At 44.4% G+C, this 23,210-nt stretch overlaps 1 protein-coding gene across 1 annotated transcript in view; it reads right to left on the bottom strand.

Annotated features, from left to right (window-relative positions):
• Nucleotides 1-23,210, bottom strand: part of USP13 (ubiquitin specific peptidase 13) — a 159,243-nt gene that overhangs the window by 88,026 nt on the left and 48,007 nt on the right. Inside the window, exon 2 of the mRNA XM_082248812.1 lies at nucleotides 6,128-6,253. Within this exon, the coding sequence (XP_082104938.1) occupies nucleotides 6,128-6,253 (126 nt within the window). The remainder of the gene's footprint in view (nucleotides 1-6,127; nucleotides 6,254-23,210) is intronic.

Here is a 23,210-nt window from a genome sequence, read left to right as displayed (position 1 = left end):
GCACAATTTAGAAAGTCTTTTTGGAGTAAGTCACTTCATTATAGCATGCTTTAAAATGTGAATAATTCTATAAATATCAATATCAATGGCATTACCATCAGCCCATCCCCACATGCCAAGGTCTTAGGTGTTGTCCTGGACTCTGAACTCTCCTTCAAACCCCACATCCAATCGCTGTCCAAATCTTGCCGCCTCAGCCTCCGCAACATCTCCAAAATACGCCCCTTTCTAACCAAAGACACAACAAAACTCCTAGTTCACTCCCTGGTCATCTCGCGCCTCGACTACTGCAATTCCCTTCTCATTGGCTTACCTCTACACAGGCTATCCCCCCTTCAATCCATCATGAATGCTGCCGCCAGACTCGTCCACCTCACCAATCGCTCAGTGTCCGCCGCTCCTCTCTGTCAAGCCCTCCACTGGCTTCCGCTCACCCAACGAATTAAATTCAAAATACTTACAACATCTTACAAAGCAATCCACAGCCTAGCCCCCAGCTACATCACCAGCCTCATCTCAAAATACCAACCTAATCGCTCTCTTCGTTCTTCTCAAAACCTCCCGCTCTCTAGCTCACTCATCACCTCCTCCCATGCTTGCCTCCAGGACTTTTCCAGAGCCTCTCCAATCCTATGGAACTCCTTACCCTTATCTGTCCGATTATCCCCCACTCTATTAGCTTTTAGGCGATCTCTGAAAACCCTCCTCTTCAGAGAAGCCTATCCTACCAACCCTTAACAAATGTACCTCCTTTTCTCCATCAACCCATCCCCCACAGTTATTGCCTTTTGTTTCACTTGACCCTCCCTTCTAGATTGTAAGCTCTAACGAGCAGGGCCCTCTAGTTCCTCCTGTTTTGAACTGTATTGTAACTGTATTGTCTTCCTTCACATTGTAAAGCGCTGCGCAAACTGTTGGCGCTATATAAATCCTGTATAATAATAATAATAAATAAATTATTAGCTTAAAGTTCTACTAAACACACTGTTTAATTTACATTATCCCTTCTCTTTCGGAATGTGGATGATGGCACTGTAATTATTTGATAAAAAAAATATTATAATAATTCTTTTTTTTTTTTCTAATTGATATACAGCTGTCACATGACCCAACTCCTTCCCAGCCTGTCTACAGGGAAACAAACAGGAGGACCTTCTAGTCCTCTCCTGGTCACGTGTTCAAAATAAAACAAAAAACAGCATTTGAGATACGGAGTAAAAATAAATGAATAATATAGATAAACGGCTTTAAAACTGTCATACAAATATATATTTGAAATTAAAATCTTTATTGTTTTTGGCAATAACATGGTGTGGGCGGATTTCTGCCAGCCACAGGCTGTGTCACACATCCAGCCTGTGTGTTAGAACAACAGGAAAGTGAAGCCTACCCCCATCAAGAATTATTATCTCACCCACCATTGTGTTTAGCTGGTTAGTGGGCATGGGGGAGGAGGGAGGGAGTGGGCTATCATTTACCACTGTGTATACGCCCACATGTGTGACTCTATAGTCACATTGGCTGCTCAGATATGATCAAGGAGGAATTGCTCAGTATATAAACTCACTGAAAACTGAGCATGTGCAGTAGCTGTCAACACTGCTCTGCAAAATCCACAACTGCAGCGGGGACATAGACAGAATAAAAGGAAAAAGGGCAGGATAGGGTGTTGGGTTATAGTTAGCTAGTTAAGGTATGGTCTGTGAGGCAAGGGTCAAATGAACTTATGACCTGGCTTTCAAAGGCTGTTTTCCCGCTCAAAGGGCTTGTATCTAGGGAGATTAGGTGGTTCCCGGTTTCTTCCCGCCCGATTTTTCACCTGTATCTGGGGAGATTTTGGCCCCCCCCGCTTGAATTTGCCACCTAAAAGGGCTAACTAGTTTAGTTTAAGCTGGTCCTCAACTTAGGGCTATTTAACCTTCCTAGCGGTATTCCCGAGTGTGGCTCGGGGTTAAATTTCAGTGCCAAAAGCGGTAACCCCGAGCCACACTCGGAGTACTGCTAGGAAGATTGCTGGATCCTGGTAGAGGGGTTACTTACCTTGTCCCCGGGATGCGGCGGCGGATCTTCCTCCCGATCCTCTGTGTGCCCAGGCTTCTGTCTCCTGCGACGTGACGTTCGGAAGGGGGTGGAACCGGCGGCAAATTCAAATGTAAAACACACCAAACACACTGATACAATGCAAAATAAAATAAATTCACATTAGTTTGCCCCGCCCCCCCAGTGCCCTTTCCCCTTTCCTGCAGCTTTACTGTACTTTTTATGCATATATTACACACACACACACACACACACACACAGTATATATATGTATGCATACATACATACTTTAACTTATTTATAGTTATTTATTATATTATAATTTATGATTTTGTGTCTCAAACTTTATCATACCCGAGATGTTATAAAGAAGAACGCACAGTAAAAAAAAAAAAAATCATATATAAATAGTTGGTTTGGGCTGCTCATTCTTAAGAATTACATGCAAAATAATGGTACCGCTTTCAGCACCTAAAATCCGAAAGAATCATACCGCCAGGGAGGTTAAGGGGGCTAAATGCCGCCTATTCTTCAGACCACCTCAGAAGAACCAAGAAGAAACTACTTCTTCCCCCCGACCCATCCCCCCCCCCCCCCTCCCTTGGCTGTCGTGGCCAAAGTTTATTATTTGTGGGTCACCGTTGGTTGATGCAAAGGGGGACATATATGTTTGTGTTGTTGGATACATTTTATCTTGTATTTATTTATTTACCGCCTGGATCGTGGTTATCGGGTGTGTTACAGTTTTTATGCATGTTATTGTGTTTTTAAATTTATTTATTTATTATTCAAACAAATAATAAACGGCCGCGGCCTATAACGTTTTTTATCCAAACAAATGGTGTATGTCTATTTATTTTAGGTAATATTTATTATAGTACTTAAGGGTGATCCTGTCTACTGCCCCATGGGGAGATAGAGAACAGCAGATTCAACCAAGTTTTTTTCCGAATATCAATCCCATCATGAATGAGTGAGTATGTAATGCAGCATTTATTGATAATTTTTAATGATACCGATTTAATGACACTTTAAATTTAGACAACCAAACACATCAAATAAGGGTTTAAACATATAAAGAAACAATTAACAACTGTAAAAAGCCCCAGGACAGCACAGAGCCCCTACCAAGTCATTAGCAAAGTAACGCTGGCCATGCATCAGTAGACTTTCGTACAAACATCTGTATGGAAATTCTCATTAGTACATTCAACGACTTGGCAAATGTAATTCGAAAGTACTTCACAAATGTTTGCTTTTTCACTATTTTTCGTATTTTCAAATAGACTTCCCCATCCAAAAACCACATTCACTATTAGAAATGTAGGAATCTTCATTTGAGGAAAAATTTCCATCCTGCCCATTCGAATATATTCATTACTGTGGTCAAAAATGAACGTTGATTTGACTCTACTCAGCATTAGAAAATCAAACAAATGTTCTTACAATGACAATTTTGAACAAAATTATTCTATGGCAGGCTTAGGACATGCTGCTTTTTTTAAAAAGATGGTGTCAACATTGTACGCATTGCTAATAAACAGAGCATTAAGTCCCGGTTCACACTACCGCGACTTGTCAGGCGACTGGTCAGCCTGACAAGTCGCGGTCTATTCTGTACTATGGGAACCGTTCTAATAGGAGCGACTCAAGTCGCTCCGACTTAGAAAATAGTTCCTGTACTACTTCGGGGCGACATCGAAGCGACTTGCATTGACTTCCATTATGTGAAGTCTGTACAAGTCGCGCCGAAGTCGTGGTGCACGCGACTTCACAGGTCGCCCCGAAGTCGGATCGCCATAGTGTGAACCGACACTTGAAGTGACTAAAACAATGACACTAAAACATACTTAAAAATATATAAACCCTAGAGATGAGAGCCAAATACTTTTTGGAACCAAAAAAAGAAGGGACTGATAAAATTAGGTAAAGTGATAATAAACTCTAAATCAAAAAAATATTGCAGCTTACCAATCATTAGATTTAGGCCCCTTTCATACAGTCCACATTCCCGCTGAGCCGGCGGATGACAGCTCCGTCTCCGCACTGTGTGCGGAGAGGGAGGTGTCAGAGCCCCATTGCTCTCTATGGGGAATCGGATGAGAGCGGACCACCTGTCCGCTATCATCAGATCCCATCCGATCCCCAGGACGGATGGAAAATAGGGTTTCCATCCGTCTGGATTTCACGGACAGGATCGGATGCGGATGGCAGCGGACATGTCCCTGCTGACATCCGCTGCTCCATAGGGCTGAATGGGGCATCCTATCAGATCCGCCTAAAAAACTGACAGGCGGATCTGATCGGAACGCCCGTGTGAAAGAGCCCTTAGTGTCTGCGTTATTTATTTATTTATTTATTTTTTTAGGCTGTTTCCCTCGGTTTTCACCTGGTGATCTGGCCAGTAAGAAACCTCTTGTATTAGGGTGCCTATACTCTGGATGAAGGAGCACAGGGGGCACCTTAAGACAGCAGTACTGTCAGTCTGGGGGGAAGGGAGTTTTTGAAGGACTAGCAGATTTGGATACATTAAACTGAAGCAAACTCTAGCTCACACTGCAGTTACAGCAACAGTTTTCTTCTTTTACATGAATAAATAAAAGCTGATCATTCCAAGCACCCCTGTCAGTGGTAAATTGTTTGTCTCAACAATCGAATTGCTACATTTGCAGGCAAGTATGTTCTGTTGAAAAACAACAGACTTACTGGCTGGTTTAGAAGGATAAAATTAAGGAAAGAAAGCCTAAAAAAGAAAATGAATAAAGTCACCACATCTAAGAATTGGTAAGCTGCAATAATAAATGTTTGCTTTTGGGTTTAATACCACTTTAAAGCAGATCTTTACAACTGAGAATTTACAGGAGCTAAATCCATCACACTAAAATATAAATATATACATAAATAAAACAATAGAATTGGCAGCCAAATAGATTTATGAAGAAGGGACTGATAAATTAGTTAAAACAGATCTAAAGTAAAAAAAGAAAAATAGACTTAAAGCGGAGTTCCGGGCACAAAATCGACCTAATCGATTTTGTGCCCATCCGCTGGATCTTCTTCACCTGAAAAGGAATTGGATAGTTAGGTATATTTTTTTTTTTTGACTCACCTTGTAATTCTAGATAGAAAATACTCACCTATTCTGCACTTCCTCCCTCTGTGCCGCGGCTCCGCCGTCACTTCCTGTCTTGCGATGATTCCTGGGAGCTGAACGTCATCGCTCCCAGGAATCAATGCGACGGCACCGGCCCCGCTCGTCACTCCCGGGGCGACGCCGCATTCCCTGCTAAACAGATTCTGGGCATGCCCAGAAGCTGTGGAGGAATGCGGCGCCGCACCGGAAGTGACGAGAAGGGCTGGTGCAGGCGCATTCTGGGAGAAGAAGACACGGAAGAGGACGCAGAAGAGGATCGCGCCGGCTTCAGCTGCCCACAACAATGCCTTGGGCCGCTGCTCCACTTCCTTTTCTGTCGGTTAGACAGTTTAGGACTGGATTTGTGTGGGTCAAGGCTCTCATTGGGTGCGCAAACTAAGGTAGCCAGGGTCTCCAAACTACACAGGACAGGAAGTGAAGGAAAATCTCCGCAACAAGACACAAGGGCAAAAAAAAAAAAAAAAAAACTGAGTGAGGTTTCAACTATAAAAATATTCCCTACTTTATCTAAAATTAAAAACAAAAAGTTAATCATATGATAAGCAAATCTTGACCAGCGTACAGTCAACTTGTATACTGCGTAAACCATCTGAGGGGTCCTTTTAAAAAATCACCACACTTTCAGATACTTGTAAATGTAAAGATCAGTATCGGACAACAGATAGGGGGAAGGATATATCCTATATGTAAACTTTAAAAGGATTCTATCATAAAGCAAAATACCAGCCGACGTTCCTATCTCAAAGTCTGTATACTAGGTCCAGGGTAATAAAAACAAACTTGATCAATTTTACTTCTTGTCACATCACTGTCTAAAGTCTAGCACACACCAGGAATCAAAGAATGGCAGCACATGAAGCTTCTTACACAGGTATTTTGCTTAATAATAGACTTCCTTTCAGTTAAAAGCACAGATCATTGTAGTAATCTTACCTGTCTTATGTGACGTTTCAAGTGCATATAAACACACTGCCCAGTCTTCCTATAATGTCGCTCTACGTGCTCCCTTCCAAACCCCAGGAATGTGCTCATGCACACGTACAGACCGCCTTCGGATAACTATAAAAAGTGGAAGGAAAAAAGTCAAACTTCAACCGAAAGGGCAAACAGAATACAACATTAGCGGCACAAAAAATACAATATTAAAGAGTTATGGGTTATCACTGCAAACTGTAATGGCTTTCACTAAATGTATTCATTTTTTTAATAGTTACAAGTTTATATACTGTACTTTCATGCCACACTTATTTCTTTTCTAAAATCCTCATTTAGAAATAATGGGATTTTTGGTTTACCGTAAAATCCATTTCCCTGATGCTCATTGACGGACACAGCTCCTGGTATTCATAACCATTGGGGTGTACTGCCCCCTACAGGAGTAGGACACTAGGCAGAAAATACTCCCTCTCTTCTATAGCCACTCAATTTTGTAACAAGCAGTGTCAGGAGAATAACAGAGGGGTGGGTGCTGTGTCCCTCAATGAACATCAGAGAAATGGATTTTACGAGAAGTCAAAAATCCCATTTTCGCTTTCGTTCATTGACGGACACCGCTCCTGGTATTCATAACCATTGGGACATCCCAAAGCAGTGTTAAATATGAGGGGTGGGGACAACCAAAAAATTCTCCAAGGCTAAACATTAGCCAACCAGGCAACAGGGGCTAAACCAAACAACCAGAGCCCACCTGAATAAACAATACACCCTCAAAGAGGATCAGGTCCTCTTAAACAGCAGCCTGCAAAAACCTTGCGGCCAAAGGAAGCATCTGCAGATGCAAACACATCCACTTTATAAAACTTTGTAAGAATAAAAAAAGAAGAAAATGTGTGCACCTATGACCAGGTGGCCGCCTTGCAAACCTGCGCCACTGACACCTGATGACAGAAGGCCCAGGAGGCACTAAGCGCCCTAGTAGAGCGTGCCTTGACAGGGAAAGGAGGAACCTGATCCCTGATGGAATAGGCCTGAACCACCGTCTTTCTGATCCATCTGGAAATGGTCGCAGAGGTAGCGGACAACCCTTTTCGAGGTCCATCTGTGAGCACAAATAGAGTCAGACTTCCTGAAAGACTCTGTAGCTGCTAGGTACACCCTAATTGCCCGGACCACAACCAAGGAATGCAAGGCAATTCCCTTCGGATATTTAGGCCTGGGACACATGGAAGGTCACCATGTCTTCGTTCAAATGAAGATCAAAGACAACCTTTGGAAGGAACGACGGTCAGGGGGCATAGACCCTCCTTATCTCTGTGAATCACCAGGTAAGGTGAACAACAGGAGAACGACACCAGTTCCGGCACCCTGCACGCAGAGGTGATAGTCTCCTTCTGGGACAGCGTAAGCAGGGGAATCTCCAGAAGGTTCTCAAAGGTAGGCTTCTGGAAGCCCGAAAGCACCAAATTGAGGTCCCAAGGCAGCAAAAGAGCCCGCATTGGAAGAACCAAATGTTGGATACCCTGAAGAAAGGTACACACCAGGGAGTGTGTGGCCAAAGGTCATTGAAAGAAGACCGCCAAAGCCGACACCTGGCCCTTGATGGTACTCAAGGCCGATAAAGAAATTTAGCTACTTTGTTAAATCCGGATTAATCCACCTCGATTCTTAAAATTCATAAAGCCTGCACTTTTGGAAATAGTCAAAATAAACATTTAAAAATATATGGTCAACATTACCATTATAGGAGAGGTCAAAAAGAAAGGCTTAATTTACCAAAATGTACAATAGAAATAAAAATGTAACACATCCAGCTAAATAAAAAAAAGCATCTAGCAATGCTACTGCTAAGGTTTCTCATGAGACCCTGCAGACAGCACCAGATTCTTCGAACTTCGATGTTTTGAGTTTGCTTCCATGCCCCTACAAATTACTGGTCATACACATTACACTTAAGCCCCGTACACACGTACCGATGGTCGGCTTACAAATGTTCCTCTTTTCTCCCCGGGATGTCGGTGTCTGCTGAAAAGTGCAAAGACAGCACAAGGACAGCACAAGAATTTTGTCCGCCGACTGCAGAAGTGATGTCATGTAATGGTTAACTTTCCCTGTGTTTTCTATTTTCTGAGCATGCCCAGTCTTGCAAATCTGCGGTCTGTCGGCCGAATTGTGTACTGACAGGCGAACAATCGTCCGTTCTGGTGTCGGCATACAAATATTTTCATGTTTGCACGAAAGACTTTTGTCCGCGGATTGTGCGCAGACATCTGTCGGAGGCACCATACTAACACGCGTACAATCGGCAGATCCTTCGTCCACCGACGTTTGTATGCCGACGATCGGTACGTGTGTACGGGCCTTTAGGCCCTGTTCACACCTAAACATTTTTCAGCTCGTAAAACGCTCATCTCTGAAGTCTCAAAAATCCCAACAAGCAAAATCCCATTCATTTCAACGGCCCATGTTCACATCTGAGCGTTTTGTCGCCTGAAGCAAAACATCTGAAGCTCAAAAAAGTACGAGTTTCTTTTTTGGCAGATTACCAGCGTTTTTGTCAATGCCTGCCTCCAAACACCTGCAAAAAACGCCTAAAAAACGCCAGAAAACAATACGCTCAGGTGTGAATGGAGCCTGAAGTAACAGGAGTTGAATTTCGCTCAAATGTACAGAACTACGGAAACTCAGAAAAATCAAATGCGACAGTGACTTAATACATTTTGTTAGAAATCCCTTACAAAATTTCATTTGATTGTTATTGCAGTGGTTTACATTTTAACATTTGATTTTGGGAAGCATGGAAGTGATGTGATGTTTATGCCTGTGACCTTACCATTTACCCTATATAAAACAATCAAATGTTTATGACAGACAAAAGTTCTACCTCTTCGCAAAATTTTTCCTGAACAGAAACCATGTTTACAATTAGGCCCCTTTCACGCATACGGTCCGTTTGTCCGTTTTTCATCCATCTGTTGATGGATGAAAAACGGACATCAATGCATCTCTATGTAAAAATGGATGACAACGGATGATCATCAGTTAACATCCGTTTTCATCCGCTTCCGTCAATGTCCGTTTTTTGGAACGGATGAATGTCCTATTTTTCATCCGTCAAAAAAATTGATCGGATGAAAAACAGGTGTAAAAACAGACAAACGGTAAGTTTTTCATCCGTTTTTTGCATTGGTAGTGGATGTAAAAAAAAAAATGGATGAAAAATGGATGAATAACGGATGGAAAAATGATACATTTTGGCGTGACTACACTGATGAACTGAACGGACCGTATGTGTGAAAGGGGCCTTAGAATTTAATTCGCTCAGATAAGGAAAACATAATAATTGAATTAATCTTTCATTTTTCTCGTCATCAAAAACAATCACTGAATTGGCCCCATTAATCTTTAGGAAATCAAGTAAATGTATAAAAAAAATAACGGTTTGCTTATGAAAGTATATGTATGTCAGTGGGTATAATCAGACAATTGCAAAAGTGCCCAACTGTGCAAGTTTGAGTCTATATAGAAGAAAAAACAGGCAGCCACCCCAAACATCAGTACTTCTGAAAAAAAAGCTCAAGAAATATCCAATGCATTGGACTGCCATTTCCTTTAAAAAGCAAGAATTCAGGAGTTTATGATGCTACACACAGATATGAGAAAATTTGACCCAATCTAGCTAGGTTAAACTTCGAGGCATTTGAATACTTTTACCACAGGAGGTTTAAATCAATGGAAATGTATATTACTGGAGAAGAATCATATTTATAATGCCAGTGTGTAATTGGCAACTAGAACCTGTGGTTCAAGATTAGGAAACCTCTCCACCCTGCCATGAAACCATTCTCCTGACCACGTGCTAGTCCATTTTATTTTTATTATTCAAGCGCTTCAGACAAAGGCCACTTCATCTCGTAAAGTGTACTACAGTCATTCAAAATTGAGACTCTCAAAAAATGGCTGCCTAAATGTGGCAATCACAATTGGGAGACAGGGAAAGTCTGCTATCATAACCTCTAGCAGCTATTTTGTAAGAGCCTATTTTCTGAACAGACACCCTTCTCAGAGTCTACGAGTGACTCATCTGTTTGCACAGTTGTATGGAAATACAACCACAAGGGCTTCTCAGTGGCAGAATTACTGTCAGAGGCTCTACCCTGGGGTATTATTTCAAAGGTGGGAACAACAAAATGTAAAATGAAGGTATACTGGACAGCCATTGAAATATTTAGTGAATATTTAAAATGAACAGACACACCAAGAGCAGTTTTGATAAAAAATTTTGACTCTCGTATGTTCTGGGCAATCAGACAAAGTCCCTGGAAAACTCTAACATCCTCTCCGTTAACGGATTCATGACAAATGTTCCCATACGTGTGTAATAATATCGCACACCCACAGGTGGTTTAATGAGCTTTGTGTGTAAAGATGGTTGTCGCATATACAATTTACCATGTGGTTTTGGGGGAGTGCAACCATCACTCACATAACAACCTGTGAGGGGTCCGCAGGAATATTTACATCTTGTGGGTGGTCTCTAACATGGAGGAAAGGGAGGTTCACTTTGAGAGGTTTGTATTTTGGAGCTGTGGAAGGAAAGCATTCAGCAAAAAACCTCCTCCCTGTCCTGTTCCAGATATCGAGTGCCCGCTGTTGCCAGAGTTAAGTATTATTTGACCTTTCTTTGGGATATTGGGAATAGGAGTGTATGTTTGAGTCTTCGTAATGTTTGTGGTAACTTATGTGTAAGAAGCTTTATGTATTTTGATGTCCAGTAAAGTTTTGCTTTATGCTTTTTATCAAAACTGCTCTTGGTGTGTCTGTTCATTTTAAATATTCACTAGATATTTCAGTGGCTGTCCAGTATACCTTCATTATAAATGTTGTAAATGTTGCTGTCCCACCTTTGATACAGGTATAAACAGCACTTGATCAAAAATACTAGGCAAAAACAGGAATTTTCACACCAGTTCAAAACAACCCTGACCTCCCCCCTGGTCCCCTGGATTCTTTTTGGAGGGACCAATGGGTGAAGTTGACAGTTTTTGCCATGCACTTTCTCAAGAAGGGCCTGTTTCGAGACAGAACAGACTTATCGATCAGACAACCAGCTTCCTTTGTGGGCTTACTTTCAAATTAGGCACTTCTTGAATCAACCTGCCCTTAGTCCAGTTTATGGGAAGAGAACCAATCCCCTTCAAGACTGGCTCTCAGGATCCTTGCAGTGACACCTTGTCTTAGCCACCTACTCTTCAATGACATCCCATCTTCCCGCCAATACTGGAAAAGCATGTAAAGCGTGGAAACAGAACTGGGCATACATTCTTCAGATAAGGATTGGGAACACAAATATTACCATCTAGAAGTCATCTTTAAATGTTGGTATCCAAAAAAAATGGATACAAACTTTTTTTTTTTTTAAAGGTGTTTACTTAAGCTTTTTTTTTTATTGTAACATACAAAAACAGAGCAAAATAATTGCCATGTAAACCAGAGCAAAATAATTGCCATGTAAACCAAAGTGATGACGGTAATGTTGGCTGCGCATAATAATAAGAATTAGGATAATACATGCATAAAAATATCACATCCCAATCTATAATAGGGTTGGGCAGGATCAGCTGCACAGTATATCTGGGCAATACGTATCAGCCAATAACAAAAGAAAAATAGAAAAATTTATACAACCATAACCCATACACACAGAGACACACGCATACAACACATAGTACTCTCTTCAGGTCCAGCTAGAGGACATACAGTATCTTACAAAAGTGAGTGCACCCCTTATTATATCTTTTCATGTGACAACACTGAAGAAATGACACTTTGCTACAATTTAAAGTAGTGAGTGTACAGCTTGTATAACAGTGTATATTTGCTGTCCCCTCAAAATAACTCAACACAGCCATTAATATCTAAACTGCTGGCAACAAAAAGTAAGTACACCACTAAGTGACAATGTCCAAATTGGGCCCAAAGTGTCAATATTTTGTGTGGCCACCATTATTTTACAGCGCTGCCTTAACCCTCTTGGTCATGGAGTTCACCAGAGCTTCACAGGTTGCCACTGGAGTCCTCTTCCATTTCTCCATGACGACATCACAGAGCTGGTGGATGTTAGAGACCTTGCGCTCCTTCACCTTCCGTTTGAGGATGTCCCACAGATGCTCAATAGGGTTTTGGCATGGATACATGTTTAGCCAGTTCATCGCATTTACCATCAGCTTCCTTAGCAAGGCAGTGGTCGTCTTGGAGGTATGTTTGGGGTCATTATGTTGGAATACTGCCCTGCGGCCGACTCCGAAGGGAGGGGATTATGCTCTGTTTCAGTATGTCACAGTACATGTTGGCATTCATGATTCCCTCAATGAACTATAGCTCCCCAGTGTCGGCAGCACTCATGCAGCCCCAGAACATGACACTCCCACCACCATGCTTGACTATAGGCAAGACACACTTGACTTTGTACTCCTCACCTGGTTGCCTCCACACACGCTTGACACCATCTGAACCAAATAAGTTTATCTTGGTCTCATCAGACCACAGGACATGGTTCCAGTAATCCATGTCCTTAGTCTGCTTGTCTTCAGCAAACTGTTTGTAAGCTCTCTTGTGCATCTTTGGAAGAGGCTTCCTTCTAGGACGACATTTTCAAATCCTCAGAGTTCTGTCATAATGTGCCATGTTGAACTTCCAGTGACCAGTATGAGAGAGTGAGAGCGATAACACCAAATTTAACACACCTGCTCCCTATTCACACCGGAGACCTTGGAACACTAACGAGTCACATGACACCGGGGAAGGAAAATGGATAATTGGGCCCAGTTTGGACATTTTTACTTAGGGGTGTACTCACTTTTGTTGCCAGTGGTTTAGACATTAATGGCTGTGTGTTGCGTTATTTTGAGGGGAAAGCAAATGTATACTGTTATACAAGCTGTACACTCACTACTTTACATTGTAGCAAAGTGTAATTTCTTCAGTGATGTCACATGAAAAAATATAATAAAATATTTCCGAAAATGTGAGGGGTGTACTCACTTATGTGAGATACTGTATATCTGACCCATTTAGATAGACGATTGAGAAGAGGCCAGATCTGCCATTTGGGGGTTGACCAAGTTGTCTAGCCAAGGTTGCCATATTTTAGTAAATTTTTTGGAACAGGCACGTCCCTTGTTAATAAGTTGATACAAAAGGCAGTGTCTGGTTTATCAAGCGGTAAACATATGACAATGTGGGCAGAGCCAGATCCTTCCAATGACAAAAAAGTGCCTTTTTGGCATAGAAAAATATCAGAAGAAACATAATACGGTTACAGGTATGCGGAACATTAATATCTAGTAGCCCAAGTAGACAAACCTCTGGGGTCTTTAGAATTCGCAAAGTAAAATTTTTTTTCAGCATATCAACCAATTTAGCCCAGAAAGAAGAGATTGCTGGACAGCCCAGAAAGAAGAGATTCGTAGACAGGACCAAAACATACGTAAAACATTGGCAGACACTTCACCACGTCATGGACAGCAGGCCTGTTCCGTCAACCCCATGTGATTAAGTGGGTGTATAATCCAATTGATGGATACATTTAAAATGGGCAAGCTTATCAGCCGTACTAATAACATCTTGCAAGAAAGCCTTAGTGACCTCCTCCCAATCCTCATCCTTAACCACTTAAGCCCCGGAAGATTTTACCCCCATTCCAACCAGGGGGTATTTTGCGATTCGGCACTGCGTGACTTTAACGGACAATTGCGCAGTCATGCGACGCTGTACCTAAATGAATTTGGCGTCCTTTTTTTCCCACAAACAGAGCTTTCTTTTGGTGGTATTTGATCACCTGTGCGATTTTTTGATCACGCGCTATAAACAAAAAAAGAGCGTCAATTTTGCAAAAATAGCAATATTTTTCACATTTTTTTATATGAAATTCCCCCCAAAAAAAATCTAAAAATCAAATTTTTTTAACATTTTCAGCCAATTTGTTTTATGCTACCTATGTTTGGTAAAAAAAAAAATCGCAAAAAGCGTATTTTGATTGGTTTGCGCAAAAGTTATCGCGTTTACTAACAAAGGGAAAGATTTTTGTCATTTTTGTTGTTTTTTTTTAATGCGTAATGGCGGCGATCTGCAATTTTTTTTGCGGTACTGCGACATTGCGGCGGACAGATCGGACCCTTGACTGACATTTTTGACACTTTTGGGGTTACCAGTGAGATTTCTACAGTAATCAGTGCTATATATATGCACTGTTACTGTGAAAATACACTGGTAGTGAAGGGGTTAACTTTATTTGGGAGGGAGGGGCTGTGTGTGTCCCTAGGGGCGTGCTTTCTACTGTGATTGGCTGTGAATTGAGCTGTAAGGACACTGATCAACGGATCTACATAGTAGATCCATGTGATCAGTGTCTTTACAGCGAGGAGAATGACAGGTCGCTTGTTTACACAAGCTGCCTGACATTCTCCCTCTCCCCCGCCGATCGCCGAGTGGCCAGCGGACATCGGGTCCGCTGGTCACACGCGCAGGAGGGGGTCCGTGACCACGCGGGAGCGCACCTCCGGCGGCGCGCGCTCGCTCCCTAGACCCTCACAAGCAAGCAACGTAGCCCTACGTTAGTTTGCCTGTGAGGGGCTGACCGCCGACGTAGATAGTCGTGCGGCGGTCGGCAAGTGGTTAAGATCGGGAACGTAAGTATGCCATTTCCCATAGGAGGAAGCAAATGGGTGGGGTCTTGCAACTTGCAGTGAATTTTTAAAAAGTAGTGACCAAGTTTGTAATATCTGGATCAGCCATGAGATGTTCCAAAGGAGAAGTAGATAAGTCTAACTCCAGTAACCCAAACTGGGTTTGCACAGCATGGCATAATAAAAGGTATTTAAAAAATAATTATACACACAAGTCCGTTCCTTAAAGGAGTTGTAAAGGCAGAAGGTTTTTTATCTTAACGCATTCTATGCATTAAGATAAAAGGCCTTCTGGGTGTAGCAGCCTCCCCAGCGCCCCACAATACTTACCTGAGCCCCATCTATGTTCATCGAAGTCCTCGAGTCCCTCGGCTATCTGGGACTCTCCCGGACTCTCCCCCCTGATTGGCTGACACACAGCCATAGCGCCATTGGCTCCCGCAGCTGTCAAAATCAGTTAGCCAATCAGGAGAGGGGGTGGGGCCAAACTGCAGCTTCATGTCTGAATGGTTACACGGAGCTGCAGCTTGACTCGGGTGCCCCCATAGCAAGCTGCTTGCTGTTGGGGCACTCAACAGGAGGGAGGGGCCAGGAGCAGCAACTAATGACCAGAGAAGTGGAGGATCCGGGCTGCTCTGTGCAAAACCAGCTGCTCAGAGGAAGCATAACTTTTATATTTGTTATTTTATTAAAAAAAGAGACTTTACAATAACTCTAAAATCATCAAAGGAGATAAAAAGGTACCTTTCACATACACCTGAGATACATATTTGATCCCCTTAGCTATCCACCAGGGGGTGTCTGGATGACTGTACAGCTCTTTGAAATTAGGGTTGTGCCACAGTGGCACATTCGGAGTAAGGAAAGGAGAAAGGAGTTTTCCTGCTGCGGATCAGGCTAAAAAACACACATCTCTAGACCTCAAAGGTTCTTGACAATGAACCTCATCATTAAGCCCCCTAGAGGTACCCTCTAGAGCCAACATTAGGTTAGTTGCGGGGTTAGGAGCATCCGGGTGAAACCAGTTATAGATATAGGTTCAACTGGAAGGCTAGAAAACAGTTGTAGAAATTTGGACACACCAATGGGCATGAACTTTGATCCTGTTGGTATAGAATGTCCTTTCTACTTCAAAAATTATATCCTTCAGTATTGAATCATTGCTGGTGTTGCTTGGTTGATGAGTGTTCATTCCTTCAATGCCTAATACTTCAAGCATATTGGCAAAGGGTACACCAGAATAAAACAGAAATTACCACCTATAATTTGGATTTCTCTCCCTCACAATATCTGTATCACCATACCTCCCTGACCTTGAAAAAAAAAAAAAGCCTGAAATCCCTGGCCATGTATATGACAAGCACTGCCAGAAAGTGCACCCACACACTGCAGTGTCCCCCCTAAAAGAGTGGTTCACGAGGTTGGATAGGGTCTCGGAACTAAAGGCGCTGATCTATAAAGGCACAGGATAAGCTTACCCCACCTTGACATGCTGGATCCACTTCAACTTGAAACCAGATTATGCCAGCATTATGTCAACCTATGGGACTTTGGGAAACGTTAACAAAGCAGTTTGGTTATATACAGAGGTGAGAAGCACTCGTGGATGAGTGTGCTTCCTCCCTTTTCCCTTTAATCTCCATGCATTTCTTCTCTCTTTTTACAATCTTCTTCTTTGATTTATTTTTTTTCTTGTTCCGGTTTTGCCTCTTTCTCTTGTCCTATTCTACAACCATATTTGCAACCACAAGTGCTACATTATTTCTTTTTTATTTTTCCCATGGAATGTTTTTAATGACTGACATTGGACGTTCTCTTGTATTGTGCATTGTGGTGTAGGTCTTTTTCTTTTTTAAATCCCGAAATGGAAAATATGAAAGTATTATTTAAAGGAGGGTGCAACAAATATAGAATGCATACACTAATTTGTGACACTAGCAGCGCTACAGAATAAATCCCATAAATGGTATAAATCTGTCTAAAACATCATGGCTAAAAATGGTTGGTCAACGAACAACCATTTTTAGCCATGATGTTTTAGACAGATTTATACCATTTATGGGATTTATTCTGTAGCGCTGCTAGTGTCACAAATTAGTGTATGCATTCTATATTTGTTGCACCCTCCTTTAGATTTCTCATTTTTATATAGCAGCAGCTTCTACCTTTACGGTTTTATGTATTTATTGCTTGTTCTTTTAAGTGGTTTTAGCGCTGGGTGAGTAAGCGGTTTTACACTTATTAGTGTTTGGATTTCTTGCTCCTTTTTATACATAAAAGTATTATTGTGGGAAAAAAGGCATGTTATTTACCTGTAAAGGTAGTCCCTGTGTAGACATCTAAAGGCCCTAAGACTGCTACTGGATGCTACCAACTTGGATGTGATGTCTGCATGTCCAGTCGACTTAGAGCTCTCACTCAAATGACACTTCCTATTACTTCTCCCCCAGCGGCTATCTAAAAGGTTATACAGAGAGAGGAGAAGAGGACGAGCTGGGCCAACAAAAATAATAATAAGACACTCTCAGAAGAAGAGAGGGCTATGACGTGAAAAAAGGAAGCGTGCCATTCTAGGGAACTGACACTTTCTGGGAGGTACAGAGGGAAATTGCAATAAAAAAAAATGTGGCGTTTTCCAGGCTGCACAGTGATCAGCTGTCAGAGTGATCAGATGATCTGAAGCCCGTCTTACTGGCTCCCAATTGTAAGCAGTGACCTGGAGCAGTTGGAGACATTGAGTGCACTACCAGCACAAAACAGCAAAGGCAGACACACGTATATGTGGCGACGCGGCTTATGGGAGTATATTTCCTTGGTTGATTTTTATCTATAGTACATTCTATATTAAGGCTTACCTATAGGTACAGAAAATATTTCCTAAACCTGCACCGTTTATGAGATATTTACTTTAGATGCAACCGTTGACATCAGCGGCTCATGCGTTCTGAAGGAACGGCATACCCGTGCCTTCAGAGCCCTGTGCCATAAACAGTGACTCCCACGCATATTCACCAGAGAGACATCATTGTGGCTTGGCCATTCATACCGCCAAAGCCCACGAACCTGGAAGGTAGACCAGGTAAAGATGGAAGTGCCTACAGTGGTGATAGTGCACCGCTGGAAGGCTTCATTTTCAGGTAAGTCTGTCATAATGTGCTATTTTGCGGTGCATACATATGTTTTTGCTGTGGTTTACTACTGCTTTAAGGAGTAAAACCTTTCAAAATCTTCCCAGGTCTGTTATGTGATTCCCCCACTCAGGTATACACAAACATGCACTCAGTTTTTTCTTTTAAACCTTTTTTTTCCCCTTTAAACTGGACTTATCAGTGGGTTTACTAGCCTGCATGAATAGCTGACATGTCAGAATACACAGAAACCATAATGGCCTATCCTATATTTTCTAAAAAGGAACACCAGAAACTTGCTGGGGTGCCATACATGAGACGATGTCATCAGTTTGCCGCAGGCAGTAGGAAAGAATCTCCCCAGTTTCCCCCTACCATTCTTCCCATAACATTCTAGCTTGGAACTGAAAGTTGAGAAGCAGCAGTAAAGGAATGGTCTGACTCTGTACACACCACTCAGAACAAAAAGGGAACTGCAGTGCATATGTGGGTGTGCACGTCGCAGGTACAGCAGCCTATTTATTTGCAATAAACATGGGGAAAGAGATCCCGGAAACTTTTTTTTTTTTTTTTTTTTTAATGGCCCACACAGAGCCACATTAAAAGGCATCCCCTTTCTTTTCTCTCTTTCTCTTTCTCCCTCTACCTCTCTCCCCTTACCCCTCCCTCCCCAACTCTCCTTCCTCCTTCCTTTTCCTTCCCTCCTTGCCCCTCTCCCCTCGGTCGGGTGGGGATGGCCTCCCCCCGTGCCGACCCGATTCGTTTGGTATCGCTCAACGTCAAGGGGCTCAACACTCCGGAGAAGCGTACCATTGTTTTGACTGACCTTCGCCGCTTGCGGACCCATGTAGCCTTCCTGCAGGAGACCCACTTCAGATCCGCCAAGCTCCCTCGATTGGGGGGGAGACACTTTCCAGCGGTCTACCACAGCTGTTCTCCTGATTCCAGATCTAGAGGGGTCAGCATACTGATCAGCAGCCGAACTCCTTGGACATTCTTGGACTCATGGAGTGATGAGATGGGCCGGGCCTTATTTGTAAAGGGTCGCCTGGGCGCAGGGGTAGTTACCTTGGTTAATCTCTACCTCCCTAGCACTGAGCGGGTGTCGTGCCTTGAATCCATTTTCTCCGCACTACACGACTTTTCTGAGGGCCAGGTCCTCCTTGGAGGCGACCTTAATTTTGTCATGGATCCAATATTGGACGCCTCTAGGGGGGCTTCCCACATTTCTTACGCAGCATTGAAACGTCTGAAGAAGAGCTTTCATGCCTTCCACTTGGTGGACGTCTGGAGGGTGCTCCATCCGACCTCCAGGGACTACACCTTCTATTCGTCCCCACATGATTCCTACTCGCGCATTGACTACTTCCTTCTACCACAAACTATGTTGGGCCGTGTGATTTCATCGTCTATCGGCTCCATCACAATCTCTGATCATGCGCCGGTGGTTCTTGATTTAGACCTGCGAACCCCTGAAGCTCGCCAGTGGCAGTGGCGGATCAATGATGGTCTCCTCCAGGATCCTCAGCTCTTGGAGGAACTCCGAGTGGAATTGGTTCTTTGTAGCTAATGCCCTCCCGGAAAGCCCTCCTTTGATGGTTTGGGAGGCTCATAAGAGCTACATGCGAGGGGTCCTGATCAAACTTGGGACTCAGTGCAAAAGGGAAAGAGCCCGCCAGGTGGAGGACCTGGTCCGACGCATTGCTACCTTGGAAGCTGCACACAAGCGCTCACTGGCTCAGTCTGCTCTACAGGAGCTGACTGTGCTTCGGGAGCAGTTACGCTCCCTGGCCCTTTTTAGAGCAAAAGCCTCGTTGGCAAAGTGCAAACGTGTTTTTTACGAACATGGCGACAAGTGCGGTAGGATCCTTGCCCGTGCGTTACGTCAACAAAAGAGCGTTGACTTTTATTCCGGAGATTCTCGCGGCGCCCCGTCAGAGGGTGCAGGCCACGGAGTAAATTGCAGAAACCTTCCGGCGATATTACGCCTCTTTATACAATCTGACCCCGAACGCGTCTTCGCCCACCCGGGTGGGCCTCCGTTCTAGGATTCAAGAGTACATACAGACCTCTGGTCTTCCTAGCCTTTCCGCAGAGGAACTGGAACGACTAGAGGAGCCGCTTCGCCTTGATGAACTCCTGGGAGCCATTGCGGGGTCTCAGAGTGGGAGGGCACCGGGGCCTGATGGCTACTCTCTGGCTTATTATAAATGCTTTGCCGATATTCTGGCCCCACATTTCCTTGCTGCCTACAATGCTACGGGCTCGGGGGCGGAGTTTCCGTCAGACTCGCTTCGCGCACATATCACGGTGATAGCGAAGGAGGGCAAGGATCCTCTTCTGTGCCCGAGCTACAGGCCCATCTCGCTCCTGAATGTGGACCTGAAACTTTTCACCAAGATTTTGGCATCCCGCCTGGCTCCGTTGCTCCCACAATTGGTCCAGGACGACCAGGTGGGTTTCGTGCCTTCCCGAGAGGCTCGGGATAACACCACGAAAGCTCTAAACATCTTACATGTTGCATGTGCCCGGAAGACCCCCATGCTGCTTCTCTCGACGGACGCCGAAAAGGCGTTCGATCGGGTGAACTGTGACTTCCTCCTGGAAACTATGAGACACATTGGACTCGGGGAGCGCATGATGTCTTGGATCGGCGCAATTTACTCCCGGCCGTCGGCGTGTGTCAAGGTCAACGGCAGGCTCTCTAGTCCTTTGGATATCTCAAATGGAACGCGACAGGGATGCCCCCTGTCCCCGCTGATATTTGTCCTGACTCTTGAACCTTTTCTGCGCATGGTAAGAGCTAACGCTGATATCGGTGGTATCGAGGTCTCGCCCTCGCTCACCCCGAAGGTGGCGGCTTACGCCGACGACCTTCTTTTCTTTCTCTCTAAACCGCTCCTCTCCCTACCTAATCTCCTCCGAGAATTCCGTGCCTATGAGGCATTGTCCTCGTACAAAATCAATTACCAGAAGTCGGAGGCCTTGCCGGTCTCTATGCCCCCGCCCTCGCTGCGCCTTCTCCAGAGGGATTTCCCTTTTAAGTGGAGTTCTTCCCACATCAAGTACTTGGGGGTATTTCTTCCTAACTGCCCTGACCGTGTCTTCGAATGCAACTTCCCACCTCTCCTTGCGCGTATTCGAAAAGACCTAGAGGATTGGCAGAAGGGTATGTTCTCTTGGTTTGGGCGCTGTAACATCATCAAAATGAACGTCATGTCCCGTTTGCTTTATGTACTGCAAGCCCTGCCAATTTATATTCCACAGGCCTTCCTCCGGAAGATTAACGAAGCCTTTCGTAGATTTCTTTGGCTCCGAAGTCCCCCACGATTGGCGTTGCGGGTTCTTCGCATGCCCAAGCTGAGTGGCGGCATGGCCTTTCCAGACGCAACGATGTACTACGCATCCTGTCATCTTGCCCGGGTCTTGGATTGGCATGTGCATGGCTCCCTGAAACAATGGGTGCGCATTGAACGGGGCATTGGAGACTCCCCACCGGAATCCCTATTCTGGGGCATTTCCGCATTGCCTAGATGGGCTGTGGACCACCCGACCATTGGGGCCACGCTGGGACTGGGGCATAGGATGCTCAGGGATGGCGTCATGGCGACTCTGCCTTCCCCTCTGTTTCCGGTGCTCGACAATCGGGACTTCACCCCAGGCCTGACAGACCCGGGGTTCCGAAACGTAAAGACCAAGGGCCTTTATCAAGCCAGACATTTCGTTCGCAACGGACAATGGGTCTCTAGGCGGGCTCTCTTCTCGGATAGCACCTTTTCAACCTTGTCCTTCTGGCACAAGATACAGCTAGCTCATTTCCTGTGCTCCCTGCCACCGGCGGCCTCCTTTATGCGGCGTCTCACTCCCTTTGAGGAACTCTGTTCATCGGATTCTCCGTTGCGCCACACGATCTCTTTGCTGTATAAGCTCCTGACGGCCCCGGAGCCCGCCTTCAGACCCCTATTCTTGACCCGTTGGGAAAAAGACTTGGGGCTCTCTCTGTCCGATCTTCAGGTGGAACGTATTTTCTTCTTTACCTACAAGACCTCTACGTGCTCCAAATATCAGGAATCCGGGTACAAGCTCCTGACCAGATGGTATTTCACCCCGGCCAGGTTACACAGGATGTTCCCCTCTTGCTCTGACCTTTGCTGGCGCTGTGGGGAAGAGGTGGGGTCCCTTCTTCACATCTTCTGGTCGTGCAGCCGCCTTCGCCTCTTCTGGGGGGAGGTGCTGCGCGTCTCGCAAAAGTTCACGGACCATCCCCTCACTCTGGATCCCGCACTCTTCCTCCTCCACCACAATAGCTTTCCGCGCTCATCTTACCGGAAGTCGATCCTGCCGCTCCTACTCACGGCCGCCAAGAGTTGCATTCTTCTTCTCTGGAAACAGTCACAGCCCCCCACGGTGGCACTGTGGTTGAGAAAAGTAGCGCATATTAATGAAATGGAAGATCTGGTGGCGACTGCACGGGGGTCGCGTGAAGGGTTCCTCAAGCGATGGTACTCCTGGCATGAGTTTAGCTTCTCCGATGAGTACAAAGACCTGATCGCTTGACGGGTCTGCGGCGCTGGGGTTGGTCATCCCTCTCCCATCCTGTCTTTCCCCCTTACCCCCCCCTCTTGTACCACTTTTCACCCCTCTCCCCTGCTGACTTCTCCTCCCCTCTCTTCTCTCCTCTTTCTGCTCTTCCCCCATATGGAAAACTACCCCCCCCCCCCTGGGCATTTCTACTCTTCCTATGTTGTGATGGCTGCAGGGTGCCTGGAAGGTCAGCTTGGTTCCTCCTCTTCCTACCAGACCGGCCATTTGAGAGATGCCGGTGGAGGGGAGGCGCTGCCTGGTTGAACTACGCACCATAGCCCACTTTCCTTTTTGAACCTCCATTTACTACTATAGCGGTCTGGGAGCACAAGGCTACACGTGTGTCATTGTTTTATGCTTGTTCCCTGACCCGCTACATTTCCACTTACAGTTATTGACATTTATCAATATGCTCTGTTGTGCTGTATTATATTGTATGCCCTTTTTCCTTTCTCAATAAACATTGAATTTACAAAAAAAAAAAAAAAGGCATCCCCATGTGCTTGCTAAAGAGCAGCATATTTCTGTGCAGGTTGTGGACACACGCAATTAACATGTTCTTCACCCACACATATGTGAACCTAACCTAAAACACCTTTTGTTCCCTTTTATTTTCAACTAGTGATCCTACTAGTAAAACAATCTCATGAAAACCCTATAACATGCCCATTATTAGTACAA

This window comes from Pelophylax lessonae (assembly GCF_965119305.1).
Source record: "Pelophylax lessonae genome assembly, chromosome: 3".
Taxonomy (NCBI): domain Eukaryota; kingdom Metazoa; phylum Chordata; class Amphibia; order Anura; family Ranidae; genus Pelophylax; species Pelophylax lessonae.
This window is presented reverse-complemented; position numbering and strand designations above follow the sequence as displayed.